The sequence below is a fragment of the Gorilla gorilla genome, chromosome 8 (genome assembly GCF_029281585.2).
Source record: "Gorilla gorilla gorilla isolate KB3781 chromosome 8, NHGRI_mGorGor1-v2.1_pri, whole genome shotgun sequence".
Lineage (NCBI taxonomy): Eukaryota > Metazoa > Chordata > Mammalia > Primates > Hominidae > Gorilla > Gorilla gorilla.
The window spans coordinates 69,458,701-69,474,896 of NC_073232.2; the positions used below are offsets into that span (position 1 = coordinate 69,458,701).

The 16,196-nt window shown below is 39.6% G+C and overlaps 1 protein-coding gene across 1 annotated transcript in view; it reads left to right on the top strand.

The window, feature by feature from the left end:
* The window catches only part of LOC115933075 (poly(ADP-ribose) glycohydrolase-like), a 110,228-nt gene extending 98,543 nt beyond the window's left edge, over positions 1-11,685 (top strand). Inside the window, 1 exon segment of the mRNA XM_055353085.2 lies at positions 5,686-11,685. Within this exon segment, the coding sequence (XP_055209060.2) occupies positions 5,686-5,768 (83 nt within the window). The 3' untranslated portion in view covers positions 5,769-11,685.
* Positions 11,686-16,196: the final 4,511 nt, after the last annotated feature.

Genomic DNA, 16,196 nt, shown 5'->3' on the forward strand with positions numbered 1-16,196 from the left:
TGCTCACGAACTCCCGACCTCAGGTGATCCGCCCACCTCGGAATTGACATCTTAACAATGTTTTGTCTTTGACACATGTCTAGGATATATGTCTCTGTTTATTCATGTCAGTTTTACTCACTAGTATTTTATATTAGTGTTTTATAGTTTTCATTGTGTAATTCTTCCCCATTTTGTCAGATTTATCCGTAAGTATTTCATAATTTTGTTGCTGTTGTAAGTTTTTAAAATTTCTGTTTTTAATTATTCATTGCTACTATGTGGAAATGCAATTGATTTTCAGATTACAATTCAATATGTTAAGTGCTCTACCAATGTTATGTGCAAAATACCTTGGGAGCATGGAGGAAGAACAATCAACCCTACTTATGGTGTCAAGGAATGCTTCATAAAAGAAATAACATAAATTTTCTAGTTATTTTCTTGATTTTTAGCATGAATATCTTGTCCAAAATTCTAGATAAATGTCTAATAATTAAAATACAAATTATTTTTAGAAGTAGCATATTAAATAATAGACTGGAAACTCTAGTATTGAGTTTAAATCTTGGAACTTTTGATTCTGGAAATTTTTAATCATATATGAAAATAGAGTATTTTCATAGCTTTATTTATATTATGTGGTTTTTATTGTGTGTTTTTCTGTTTGTTTGTTTTGAGACAGAGTCTCACTCTGTCACCAGGCTGGAGTGCAGTGGCGCAATCTCAGCTTACTGCAACCTCCACCCTCCAGGTTCAAGTGAGTCCCCTGCCTCAGCCTCCTGAGTAGCTGGGACTACAGGTGCACGCCACCACGCCCAGCTAATTTTTGTATTTTTAGTAGAGATGGGGTTTCACCACGTTGGCCACGATGGTCTCGATCTCTTGACCTTGTGATCCGCCCGCCTGGACCTCCCAAAGCGCTGGGATTACAGGCATGAGCCACCCCGCCCGGCCTTATATTACGTGTTTTTATGTGTATGTATATGAAATTTCAGACTTACAGAAAAGTTGCAGGTATAATACATGGAATTTCCATATACTCTTTACTCAGATTCACAGAAAAGTTGTAAGAATAATACATGGAATTTCCATATACTCTTTACTCAGATTCACCAGTTTACGTTTTTGTCCCATCTACTTCATCATTTTCTCTATTTTCTTTTCTTGAATTGTTTAGGAATATACTGGAGATACTGTTCCCTTTTATCCCTAAATACTTTGTTGTATATTTCCTAAGAACTAGGACATTGTCTTACATCAGCACAGCACAGTTAGTTATCAAAATCAGGAAATTTAATTTGATATAGTACTGTTAGTTAATCTACATTATAATATAATTTTGTTATTCTAATTATGACCTTTGTAGCTTTCTTTCCAGTCTTCAATTAGTTCAGGCTCATACCTTGGTATTCTTTAAACTGGAACCATTTCTCAGCCTTTCCTTGTGTTTGTTCACTTTGATATTTCTAAAGTGGATAGGCTAGTTATTTTGTAGATTGTCCTTCTTGTGTTTGCCCACTGCTTCTTCCTAATTAGGTTCAGGTTATTCATTTCAGTAGGAATCCCACTGAAGTGATACTGTGTTCTATTTAGTATATCTTTTGAGGAGACATGTGATAGCAGTTTGTCCCAATATTTGTGACACCAGTGTAATGACTTGGTTAAGTTGGGTTGACCAGGTTCCTCCACTGTCAGGTTATACTTTTTCATTCTGTAATTAATGTATCGCTATATATTTTATATACTTTGAAACTGTAAACATCTTGTCGTCATCAAACCTTCACCTACTAATTTTAGCAGTCATTGCTAATTTTTTAAACTCCCATTCTTTCTACATTTAGTAGTTGGCATTCTACTATAAGGAAGGATTTTCCCTTTTTCCTTATTTGTGTATACTTATTTATTAATATTTATTATTTATTAATATGCAAGTATAGACACTTGCATTTTTATTGTATTCAGTGGATTATGATCCATTGCTATTATCTGTTTGGTGCTAAATTGTCCCATATTCCATCAGTGGGAATGCCTTCAAGTTAACTATTGTGTGCCTTTGACATGTGCCCATCATTCTTTAATGCACTTTCTTCTTTGAGCATCTCCATCTTTTTAGCACAAAAAGATGTTGTAGGCTCATCTTGTATATTCCCTGCACCAGCTCTGGAATCAGCCATTTCTGCAGGTGGTCCTGGATTTTAGTTAGTTTTTGGAAGCCAAGATTTGAACTAGAACATATATGTTACAAACACACACACACACACATATACAACTGTGAATTTATATTGATACCTCCCATTCTTAACCAGCATCACAGCCTATATTATAGTCTTTCCCCCTTTCCATAATTGGAACTCTCTTCCCCAACAATGAAGAATGTGGCTCCCAGTGTCTTCAATTTTTCTCATTTGTTTAAGCCTAATATATACAAAAGGTGATTTCAGAACTTCTAAACCATGCCACTGCAAAAAGTAAACCTGTTAAATAGAGTTCATTATTTGTTTACAGTTCTTTTATTTTTGAAGTAAAATTTACACACATTGAAGTATACAATGTTAAGTGGATAATATGGTGAGTTTTGGCAAATAGATGTGCTTTTATATCCCACACCCCTATCAAGACATAAAAAAAAGGAAACATGTCTATCACCTCAGAAAATTCCCTTGAGCCCTTTTCTGGTCAGTCCCCAACCCCAGAAACAACCATAATTTTTATTCTTTTCATTATAAATTACTTTTTTCTTTTTTTTAGAATGTCATGTATATATATGTCATACACACTTCTGTATCTTGCTTCTTTTGCTTAGCATAATGTGAGATCTATCTATGTTTTTTAATGTGTCAGTGGTTCTATCCCTTTTATTACTAAGGAGTATTCCTTTGTGTGATCGTGGCAAATGTTTTGTTAACTTTTTATCAATAGTTGGATTGTTTCCACCTTTAGTTTTGTGATAGTCTTTTTTTTTTAATGTCAACTTAGCTAGGCTACAGCCCCCAGTTATTCTGTCAAACACTAATTCGGGTATTGCTGTGAAAGTATTTTATAGATGTGATCAAAGTCTACAAGTAAAGGAGTTAATCTTATTGCATTCAATAAGCATTTTTTTTTCCTTTGAGACAAAGTCTCACTCTGTTGCCCAGGCTGGAGTGCAGTGATGTGACCTTGGCTCACTGCAACCTCTGCCTCCTGGGTTCAAGTGATGCCCCTGCCTCTGCCTCCCAAGTAGCTGGGATTATAGGTGCCTGCCACCATGTTCAGCTAATTTTTGTATTTTTAGTAGGGACAGGGTTTCACCATGTTGGCTAGGCTGGTCTCGAACTACTGACCTCGAGTGATCTCCCCACCTCGGCCTCCCAAAGTGCTGGGATTACAGGCATGAGCCACTGTGCTTAGCCACATTCAGTACAATTTGCATTAAGTAAGCGATAATCTGGGTGGGCCTGATTCAGTTGTGGGGAAGGCCTTAAGAGCAGAGCTGAGGCTTCTCTGAAGAGGAAATTCATTCTGTGCACTGCCACTTCACCCATGCCTGAGAGTTCCAGTGCACCCTTTGGACCTGACTAGTCAGCTCTACAATTGTGTAGGCCAATTTTTGGCAATAAATCTCTTCATATATATGTCCTCCTGGTTCCATTTCTCTGGTTGAGCAATGACTGATACAAATCTATTGTAAGGAAACCTGCTATGAACATTGTTCTTTGCAGTTTTTGTGAGCACACATTTTCAGTATTTGTTTAGTAGATATCTAGGAATGGAAATTGTAGGTCAAAGGTTACGTGTATGTTTAATTTTACAAGGGATTGCCAAACTCTTTTCCAAAATTATTACACCAATTTATGTTCTACCAGCAATATATAATGAGATTTCCACTTGTTTTCCATCCTCGTCAACATTTAGTGTTGTCATTCTTTTTTATTCTTTTGTATTTTAGCCTCTCTTTTGAGTGTATGGTGGTTTCTCACTGTGATTTTTTTTATTTGGATTTCTCTGATGACTAATAATGTTGAGCAATATTTTATGTGGTTGTTAGCCAGTTGTATATCTTCCTGTGTGAAGTTTATATTCAGGTCTTCTGTCCATTTTTCTAAATTGGGTTGTGTTTTTATTGTAGACATGTAGGAGTTCGTCACATATTCTGAACACAAGTCCTTTGTCAGATATTTGATTTGCAAATATTTTTTCTCCAGTCTTGTCTAAACATTTTCCTGAAGGTGTTTTTTCATTGTTTGTTCGTTTGTTTTTTGTTTTTGTTTTTGTTTTGAGATGGAGTCTTGCTCTGTCACCCAGGCTGGAGGGCAGTGGCATGATCTCAGTTCAGTGCAACCTCCGCCTCCCAGTTCTCCATTTAAGTTTTCTTTTTTTTTCTAGTGTCTTTTTTTTTTTTTTTTTTTTGAGATGGAGTCTTGCTCTGTGGCCCAGGCTGGAGTGAAGTGACACAATCTCCGCTCACTGCAACCTCTGCCTCCCGGGTTCAAGCGATTCTCCTGCCTCAGCCTCCTGAGTAGCTGGGATTACAGGCACACGCCACAATGCCCAGCTAATTTTTGTTTTTTTTTTTTGTTTTTTTTTTTTTTTTTTTTTTGAGACGGAGTCTCGCTCTGTCGCCCAGGCTGGAGTGCAGTGGCGCGATCTCGGCTCACTGCAAGCTCCGCCTCCTGGGTTCACGCCATTCTCCTGCCTCAGCCTCCCGAGTAGCTGGGACTACAGGCGCCCGCCACCACGCCCGGCTAATTTTTAGTATTTTTAGTAGAGACGGGGTTTCACCGTGTTAGCCAGGATGGTCTCGATCTCCTGACCTCGTGATCCACCCGCCTCGGCCTCCCAAAGTGCTGGGATTACAGGCGTGAGCCACCGCGCCCGGCCTAATTTTTGTATTTTTATTAGAGACGGAGCTTCACCATGTTGGCCAGGCTGGTCTCGAACTTCTGACCTCAGGTGATCCACCAGCCTCGGACTCCCAAAGCGCTAGGATTACAGGTATGAGCCACTGCGCCTGGCCAGTAGTGTCTTCTTTGTTGTTATATTTACTCCTAGGTATTTTATGGCTTTTGACATTATGGGTAATAGATTTTTTAAAAATGTTTATTTTCCCATTGTTTGTTGCTAGTACACAGACATACCCTTGATCTAAGTTTACTTATATGCTTTTTCTTTATTTTAATTTCCCCTTTCTTTTCTTTTCTTTTTTTTCTTTTGAGACTGAATCTCACTCTGTCTCCCACGCTGGAGTGCAGTGGCACACTCTTGGCTCACTGCAACCTCCGCCTCCCAGGTTCAAGCAGTTCTCCTGCCTCAGCCCCCCTAGTAGCTGGGATTAAAGGCGCACACCACCACGCCTGGCTAATTTTTACATTTTTAGCAGAGGTGGGGTTTCACCATGTTGGCCAGGCTGGTCTTGAACTTCTGACTTTAGGTAATCCACCGCCTCTGGGATTACAGGCATGAGCCACTGCGCCTGGCCTCTCTCTTTAGTTCAATGATTCCTTAGGATTTGCTATGTAAACAATCATGATATCTACAAATAGAGACAGTTTGACTTATTTTTTTACATTCTTTATGCCTTTTTGTTTATTTTCTTGCCTTATTGCACTGGCTGGAGAGACCTTCAGTACAGTGCTAAACAGAAGTTATTCTTGCCACGTTGTGATAGGTGGAATGTTTTTGTCATCAAGTGTGAAGTTAATAGTGACAGATTGTTTGTTTCAGGTACTGAGCAGTACAGTGAATACACAGGCTATGCTGAGACATATCGTTGGTCCTGGAGCCACGAAGATGGGAGTGAAAGGTGAGTCTGTTTCTGTCTTCAGTATTCCATGGCTAAAAGCAAAGGAATTTGGGCTTGACCCTCACACACTCTCATTCTGTCTACTTGTATTTCAGCAAGTGAACTTAGAAAAAATAAAAGAAATCAGCATTACAGGTTCATTGGCATTGAAAACACTATTACCATCTTCTTGTACCAAAGGGAAGAACAGAGAAGATAAAACCAAAAGTCTAAAGCAAAGACAAAGAGGGGCAGAATTCTCTACAGTTCTTTACCTCAGGCTGGAGTGCAGTGGCGCGATCTCGGCTCACTGCAAGCTCCGCCTCCGGGGTTCACGCCATTCTCCTGCCTCAGCCTCCCGAGTAGCTGGGACTACAGGCGCCCGCCACCACACCTGGCTAATTTTTTGTATTTTTTAGTACAGCTGGGGTTTCACCATGTTAGCCAGGGTGGTCTCGATCTGCTGACCTTGTGATCCGCCTGCCTCGGCCTCCCAGAGTGCTGAGATTACAAGCGTGGGCCACTGCGCCCAGCATTTCCCTGGTCTATCCTGTCGACACATGTTCCAACAGATGAGGTCATGAGGTTTACCCTAAGCTACATGACCTGCTCAGCTTAATAGTTCTCTAATAGTCATCATTGAAATTGCGTGTAAACTGGGTTGTCACAAAGAGGTATTTTATGCAGCAATCAAAATTTGGTAATACATCATTTACTTAGTTTTGAGCATTCTTGGACTTAAAATCTTTATTTTTTATTTTTTTACTCCAGGCTACACTTTCTGCCCTAAATACAATGAGTCTGGCGCACCTTTGCATAACAGTGGCTCATAGGAGTCACATTTCTCTAGGTTTTTGTAATAGATTCTGAAGGGAAATAGATGAAAAAAGCATGCCAGTGAATTTAATATACTGACAGGCTCATGTCTTCTCTTACTATTTACTGTGTTCTTGTACTTTGAATTAGCAAATCTTACAATTTCTGTATCTGATATGGCAAGCTCATTCAGGGAACCAATTTTTGATCAGTTTGTGCCTGGAATAAAGCTAGACATGAGAGATAACAAAGTTTAAGATGCTTAGAGACCACTGAAAAAAATATGTATTTATTTTTCTTTGCCTTACTTTCTACTCCAGTTTGCTTTCATCATTACATGTTGAGCCCAGGACAAGAAAACCTTGGTAAAAGTTCTTTTTCTTCTTCAGGATGATAAAAAAATCTCTTTTTACTTTTAAAAGTTAGATCTAATACATTATATTTGCATGTTAATAGGCTGTCATAAGTTTCCCTAGGAAATTTGCAGATTTCTCATGAAACTTAGAAAAAGGCTAAATATTCTGTACTAATAATTTTTTCGTGTTCTATTTGTTAATCTATTCATGTATTTACTTTTTATGGATATGCAAGAGTTGTACATATTTATATAGTACAACTCATGTATCTATAACAAGTAAATGTGATATTTTGATACATGCATACCATGTGTAAAAATCAAATCACCATATTTAGGTTATCCATCACCACAAAGGTTTATTATTTATTTGTTTTGGGAACATTTCAAATATTCTCTTTCAGCTATTTTGACACATACAATAAATTAGTAACTAGTCACCTTACAGTGCTATTGAACTCTCAAACTTATTTCTTCTACCTAATTGTATGTTTGGTCCCATTAACCAAATAAACTCCGCACAGTTCCATGATTACTCTCCAGAGCTATTTTCTCCAGTTAGCAGTATAAGTACATGCAGTTGAGAAAGGGTATTTTCACGGTGGTATTAGATTCTACCCTTATTGAAATTTGAAACTTCCTAACATCTGTATTCTTAGTGTCTCATGGAATCTGAGCTACAAATTGTGAAATGTATTCTGGCTTTGTACACGTATATGACATCTCACTGTTTACCACCTGTTGAGGTGCACCAATATTGTAAAGGTTTGCTGGCAAAGCCCTGTGTTTCTTTTTCTCTGGTATTACCCTTTGTGTTTATCTGTAGTAACCACCTGACACTCTTCTGCTTTCACAAAAAAACACGGTGGGTCCATCCTCAAAATGAGCCTCCCTATTACCCAGAAGACAGATGAAATAGTGTCCTCTCACAGATGGTCTGTGATGTATACCTTAGCTGAATATCTAATCATGAAAAGTAGTCGGGGATTAACTACAATTTGCCAGAATCAACTTAACTTGTGCCACAAACTTATGCTTTAAAAGCAAAAAAGTATAAAAAGATCATTTCAAGATGACAAAAACTTTGGCAACTATACTTTACATAAAATATGTGTTTCACAATTGTATTTCACTTTATTGCCTCATGTCTAAACAGTTCAAATGTGTGAATGCAATTAGGTAATATTTCTTTCATTATAAAAACAGTGTTTTTATGATTGCACTTTAAAAAAGGCTAGTTAAAATGTTTAAGCATTTCATAAATGTTCAATTTAAAATAAACATTTTAATCCTTTAGAATGATGAGGTTACAATGCTTAAGCATTTCATAAGTGTTTACTCTAAAAGGAATGTTTTAACCATTTAAGATGGTTTAACAAAAATATTTTGGGGTTTTAAAATACTTTTTCAAACAAGGCAAACAAAGTTATAGCTAAAATCTCAATAGTATGGTGTTTGATTTGAGAGATTGAAGGTATTTGTTTCATTTGGTTTTACTGAATGATTCATCAGCTATGCCGTAAAACTTAGAAATATCAACTCTTGGGCTCATAAGAACACTTTATTATCTTCATTGTCACTAGTTATTACTTGAGATATTGCAATCTAACTTTTTCTTCAAAAGACTGTGTTTTTCTAAACATATTCAACCCAACCTAGACCAAATTCATGCATTATTTTTGTAAAGTACAACGTGTTCTGCTAATATCTCCAGCAAATTTTTTCTTGAAGTTAGTTTATATGTAAATACTTTTACAACATGAATTTCACCCTAATTGACTTCTTATAAGGCAAGAAAATGCATAAATTTTTCTTAACTTTTACTAGCATCTATTCCCCAGAATACTCCAATCACTTATGAATAATATTTCAGTTCTGTATTAAAAATTTCTCTGTAAAGCTTGCTCTTTGATTATAGACATAGGTTGGTTTGACTGACCAGAATGCTTCCTTCATTATTTTGATAAAATAATGGTAGTTTTCCTTGGAGAATTACCCCTTACTTCTTTTGTTTTGTTTTGTTTTGTTTTGTTTTGTTTTGTTTTGGAGACAGAGTCTCACTATGTCACTCAGGCTGGAGTGCAGTGGCACGATCTCGGCTCACTGCAATCCCCACCTCCCAGGTTCAAGCTATTCTCCTGTCTCAGCCTCCTGAGTAGCTTGGATTACAGATGTGTGCCAGCACACTTGGCTAATTTTTGTATTTGGGGTAGAGATGGAGTTTCACCCATGTTGGCCAGGCGGGTCTCAAAATCCTGATCTCAAGTGATCCACCTGTCTCGGCCCCTGAAAGTGCTGGAATTACAGGCATAAGCCACTGTGCCCAGCCACTTCCCTGTTGTTAATCCATTGGTTTCAAAACCTGACAGCCTAGCTTCAGAGTTGAGCATATTACCTAGGTCATTCTGTTTCTTGACAACTATGACTAATTAATATGTCATAAACATGACCCAAACTACACAAAATTAGTTATCAGTTTTAAAATTTTGACTGGAAATGCCTGAAATAAATTATTTTTGGGGGGCAAGGTTCAGGCAGAAAGGCAAGGACTGTAGAATTTTAGAGCTTGTTGTGGTCATATTGATCAACATTAGATGTGAGATTTTGTTATTCAGAATGCTTTGATGTATCAAAACCTCAAAATGCTGCAAATGAGAAATCAAAACATTCATGGATTGAATATATACCTTGATTTTGTGGCTCCAGTTTACTAAAAAAGCAGTCAGGCCAGTCCAGGAAATATGTCATTTCTCACTGTTCCCGGCACATCAAGTTTTTCCTCACATTAAGGTAATGTATCAGCATGTGCTTATTTTGTTTTTGAATATAATGGTGCATGGCTGTTTGGGCTATCAGAATTTTTTAAGCCATTAATTTTATCTCAGGTCTTTTTTGCATTCCACACCTTCCTGCATACTAACTAGGTTTGTAAATTTCTCTTAAAATCACATTTCCTTACGAGTCCAAATCAATTCATTCTTCCTTATCACATATATTCCTCTTCTATTACCTCAGAAATAAGTTAATAAAATGCTTTACTGTTATCATTTATTTCTGATTGTAAAGTAATGATACAATAGATTTAGATCCTCATTTTAGCCATCATTTAATCATGATCATGTAGCACTGAACTTAAAAGTTGGAAAAAAAGCAACCTAAATTTCATCTGAGCTCCAATCCCATGTAATTTATAAAATTTTGGAAGAACACAGGTAGGTACTCAGAGTAATCAACTTAGCTTTGGGAGAAGAATTTAATGTTTTATTATCTGCCACAACCATAGCCTGGTGAATTGATTTAAATCATTGAGCTATAACTGCTTTTTGAAGATTTTTTTATTTTTCCCCTTCTTGTGAAGTAGTAATTAACAAAATGTAAAAATCCAAATTCAATATATAATTTCATGTTATAAAATAAAGGTTACCCATGAAATATAGTTAATGGTCAAATAAATTCTTTGTTAAGATTGGGGACCTTTGCAATTTGTGAGAAACAGTCACACCCACACACAAAGTCTGTAAACAAAGATAAAATGTTTTTGCTGAATAATGTAATTGTCATTTCCTGCTCCCTTATTGAAAGAAAGGTGTCTGTTTACCTGGATTGTTGCTTAAATCTGCCACAAATTTGCTACTCAAAACCTTATTTATTATATTATAGCAAATAGGGTAATAATTACTGTCAGAGAAGGGGACATACTTTTTGTAACTCTACATTTTTCTTAAAATACAAATTCTGTTATACAAATTTTGCTTTTGAATCTTTCAATTATGTTTTCACTACGTCCCATACATCCTCTAAATTTTGTCTTTTTCAACTTCAGTATACAGATTTCAGCAATACTGTAATTTTTTACTGAGTACTTAACATATATGAGAAAAAGATACTTTACAATTTCCACATGCTGTAATGAAATATGTTGAGCTTAGTTTATGTTAACTGCATCTAGTTCTTGCTTGATTTCTTTTTTCCTCTAAAGTTATATTTTATCTTGCAAGTTGTGTATGTATGTGTATTAGTTATGTGTTTGTTTAACAAATTATCCAAAATCTTAGTGGATAAAGCAGCAAACATTTATTATCTCACAGTTTCCATGAGTCAGAAATTCAGATAATGCTTAGCTGCATTCTCTTTGCCTGAATATCTCACAAGGCTAAAATCAAGGTGTCAATTGGGCTATCGTTATTCCAAGGTTCAATCAGTGATGAGTCCACTTTTATAGTGACTCAAGTAGCTGTTGGTGGGACTCACTTCCTCCATGGTTATTCTTAATTGGTGGTTGGCAAGAGGCCTACTTCACTGTTTTACCACATGGATGTTACCCATAAAGCATCTCACAACATGGAAGCAGCTTCAACAGGGCTAATAAATAAGAAGGCAAAAAAGAATGTGCCCCCGTCTCTACTAAAAATACAAAAAATTAGCCGGGCGTGGTACTGGGCGCCTGTAGTCCCAGCTACTCGGGAGGCTGAGGCAGGAGAATGGCGTGAACCCGGGAGGTGGAGCTTGCAGTGAGCCGAGATCGCGCCACTGCACTCCAGCCTGGGCGACAAAGCAAGACTCCGTCTCAAAAAAAAAAAAAAAAAAAAAAAAGAATGTGCAAGAAAAAAGTCAAAGGCTTTTGTCATCTAGACTTGGAAGTGATTAAGCTCAAGTGTGATTAATCTCAAGCCAACTATCAAGCTGAAAGGACAGGATATGAATATTAAGAAAAGGGGATCACTGAAAGCCATTTAGGAAACTGCCTACGAATTATGTGGATATGGATGTTTTACGAAAATAAAATTCCTTGTCTTAGAGTGGTTTCTTTTTACTTTTTTTCTACATCTAATATTTTAGAACCCAAAACATGGGGGTAAAGACAAATTTTAGCATCTTATCCTTAATATTTAGGAGCACAGCATATGTCATGTTGAGGATGCTACTATGCCTTTACATTATGTTGGAAAGTATATATTCATCTCTGGCTCTCTTTTTTTCTCTCAAGTGATGGTGATTTATAATGTCTAGAATAAAGTATACTTAGAAGCCAAATTAAAACTGTATTTTATCATATTCATATAAGCTTACTAAAGTATTACTAAATACTCCTGTTTGCATCTTAATGATCTCCAAACTTTTTTCTCCTACTATGGCATCTTTTCATATCTGCATGAACCAAATGTGGCTTTTGAAATAGGAAATTTTGGATGGAATAATAATCCACTATGAAGGAGTCATATAGTTAATGTAAGGAGAAGGGCTGACTTACAAGACGAGACCTAAATATATTTTTAAATTCTTAAACACTACTATACCTTCTCCTTAATGTACCCACAACATATGTCTCAGATTTCAATAGTCCTTGGAGACACATTTTCCTCAAATACCTGAATAAAAAGACAAACCTACAATCTTGCTTTATTATATATAAGAACTTAATAATTTACCAAGTATTCAAAGATATCCAGGAACATTTATCTTCTTCAAAATATTTCCTGATTTTCAATTGCCATTCCATTTCTCATCTGGATCCAGATCAGAACCTTTACCTACTTTTCTGCAGGTTACTCACTTCTGGCTTTCTTCGTGCTTGTGTGGCTCTTTTTTAAACACTTCACACTGAGTTGTGGACACCTATCCCTTCTTTTTTCAGAAGGTCTTTTTTCCCTTCTTTTTTCAGGAGGCAAGGAAGGGGGAGGCAGTAGGAAGGATTGAACAGAGAGGAAGAAGTGCGAAATACTCATTTGGAACAATGGGAGATTGAATAGACCGGAAAAAGAATGATTAAAGTGAGGACTGCTGGCATGGTCCTGTTTTCCTCCAGCCATGTTTAGTTGCATCGTTGTGGCATGGAATAGATGGAGAGCTGGGTTTATCCAGGGCTCCCATCTTACTAAGCAGATAGGAGGTGACAGGGAGGTGGGTGAGTTGAGGAGGTGTGCAAGGGACCAATGAGAATGGTTGGCCATGGAGTTTAAGCTCGCTCACTAGAGAGGGAAAAGTCATAAAGGAAGGAAGAAACAGTGAAAAGGTAGTAAGATCTGGATTGGAAGTACTGGTAAGGTTGCAAGAGTTTTGTTTCAGGGCAGTATAGGGAGTAACCTGGATAGCTAGGAGGTGGTGGTCAGAGTGGGCTACTGTGGGGTTTGCAGTCCTTGGACCTGACAAGGTCTAAGGTCTGATCCTGGAGGGAGGGGGAAGCTGAGGTAGGGCAGAGGACAGGAGTGGGCTTCATGAGATCAAAAGGATGTTGGAAGGATTATCTACCCGGATACTGACATCTCCATGAAGTAAGAGGCATAGTGTGAAGAAGTTACAACATCCTAAGCTCTTCACAGATAAGGGAAGCACGTGCCACGTGGGTAGCCTCTGTTGTCTAGCACCCAGTATATAGCCTATGCAGAGTGAATACCTGGGGGCTGCTGGGGGCGAAAACAAGGTCCCTGTGACAGGACCTGAAGCCTGGGGGTCTCGGTGACAGGAGTGGGCCTAGTTTTTTGGTGTAGAATTGAGCCTTGAGTGCACTGGTGGGATCTTATTGAAAGGAACCCCTCCAAGACTGGAAGAAGATGCATCCTCTGACAATGTAGGCTCTGTAGGCGTCCCAAGTACCTGGGCTGTGGGTTAGATGGACTCCAAGGCATTTCCTCAGGTGGCAATGGGCCGATCCCTGGGAAGGCAAAGCTGTGCAGGAAGAAAATGGCAAGATGCTACCTTCCCTTAGGGAAAGCCCCTTTCCCGGGAGCAGGGAAGGCGAGGCAGTTTAGGCTGGGTCAGTTTGTCCCTGCCATCAGAGTCTGTTGGTCCTGGAAAAAGAGGGCCTTATTTTATTTATTTTTCTTTGAGACAGTGTCTTGCTCTGTCGCCCAGGCTGGAGTGCAGTGGCTCGATCTCAGCTCACTGCAACCTCCGCCTCCAAGGCTCAAGCGATCGTTCCGCCTCAGCCTCCAGAGTAGCTGGGACCACAGGGACCACAGGCGCCCGCCACGACGCCGGCATTGATTGAGAGAGAGAGAGGTAGCCTCCCTGTGTTGCCCAGGCTGGTCTTGAACTGCTGGGCTCAAGCAATCCTCCTGCCTTGGACTCCCAAAATGCTGGGATTACAGGCGTGAGCCACCGTGCCCGGCTAATTTTCTTTCTTTCTTTTTTCCGCGAGACGGGGGGGGGGGGTCCTCCCTAAGTTGCCCAGGCTGGTCTTGAACTCCTGGGCTCAAGCGATCCTGCCGCCTCAGCCTCCCAAAGGGCTGGGATTACAGGCATGAGCCACCGCTTCCCGCCAAAAGAGGGCTTTAGGGCATCCCCAGGACCCGAGATCTCCCTCATCTGTCATCTTTAAAGAGGAGGAAGTGGACTCCCAGTCGAGCCATAGTCCATTTGTCCCGGGCACGGTGACTCCGGGGTGGCCAGGACCAAATGTGTCTCCTTCTGGCTTTTGCACCGCACCAACTAATCCGCGTCAGGCCGCACAGCTGCCCTGGCCTTCGCGGAGGACTAAGGCGAGGGCGGTGTACGCTGCTCCGGAATCCCACCGCGGGAGTTGAGGCAGCGGATTCCGAGGGCGGGGTGGGGCGGAATCGGGAGGGATGCGGACCCGGTGGAACGCACTGCGCACACGGCGCAGGCGCCCGCACACAGCTGTTGACTAGTTTTCCAGCTCTCCCCGGAAGTCGTCCAGGCGCCGGTATCTTTTTTCTGCCTTTTTGTTTCTCTCCCCGCGAGTCGGCGCGACGGTGAATTTCCGTTTCCGGCGGTGTCGAGGCGGACCTGAGGAGTCGCAACTGAGAACAGGTTCGGTGCTGCGGGCTGGGGTAGGCGGCAGTGGGGTCCCTGGCTCTGGGGCACTGGGAAGATCGCGAGTCGTGCGCGTGGGAAGGTCCTTCCCCGGTCCTCCGGGTTATCTTTGCTCCCCAGGAGCAGCATATTTCGCCTCTAACGGAGGTGTGCCCGGGAGTCGCTGGGAGAGGGAACGGGGTGAATCCCTGCAGAGAGCCTGACGGGGAGGGAAGGTGTCCGGGAGACGTCGTTTCCTGGCGACGTGGTCCCAGCAGGCGACTTGGACCTGAGCCGAATCTGTTGACCCCAAATTGTGCTTTTCCCACCAAGAGCAAAAGAAAGAGAAACATTAGTACAGCTTCGGAACTAAAATATAATAGAGAAGCAACATAACCTCGGAAATCACACAGCTATTCAGTTTCAAAGCGTTCCTAGTGCCCAGCTCTCCTAACTCCCAGCCGGTGTTCCTTGACGTTATGGTGATATATAAAGACTTTCTGTTTCCGCTCATGTTGTGTGTCTGTGGGAAGCCCCAGACTCACTTCTGTGCTCCAGTAGCACCCTGTGCAGCCTTGCAATGTATCCCTTATTGCACGGAAGGTACTAGTTTGGATTTCCTCTGCAAGTCAGATCATAGCTATATCCATTCACTGGCACAGTGGCTAGCACATCATAGATAGACCAAACATTTATTAAACGGAATTAATACAGGACCTTAATTGAATGAAATGGCACCCTGTCCCGCTTTTTTTCAATCAAGCTGTCAGATTTTATGCAGCCTGATATTCTTAAAAAACTCACTAATTCAGTGATTACCAATTTATTGGCCACAGATTCCCGGGTACCTCAGAAATCACTGGAAGGGTCTCTGTAAGTCCATGGGGTCTCCAGGCATCATTTAGAAGCAGTCGTATCTCACACATACAGATACTGCTGTTTTTCAAATGTGTGTAAATGAGTTATAATTCAGGAGTTTTACAGAGTTGACAGGTACTAAAAGTAATACTGCGATCCTATTGGAAGTTCATAAAAACGTTTTAAATTTTTTATTACAATTTAAGTTTAAGTTAGGAAACCACTTCATTAGTCCAGTTGATACCTAGGTCTGAGCTGTCCAGTATGGTAGCGACATGTGACTATTTAGAGTTAGAATGAAATTAATTAAAAATTCATTTTTTCAGTTTCTTTAAGAACATTTCAGGTAACCACATGTGGCTAATGGCTAAATGGCTGAAAAGTACAGATATAGAATATTTCCATCCTTGCAGAAATAGATACTGGTGATGTTGACACTTAAGATGAATAATGTTGACACTTAAGGTGAATAAAAAGTAACTTAACCATAAAATGTAACCTTAGCAGAGGTAACTCATCTAATTTATAGCATAACAGAGAGAAATGAAATTGGGGATGGTTAAGCAGTTTCTACCCTTGTTCAGTGAACAAATACATCATGTCTTCATAAAGAAATAAATGAAATTTAATGTTTTTCCCTGGGTATTGCCTGGATTGTAAAATGTTTTTCCC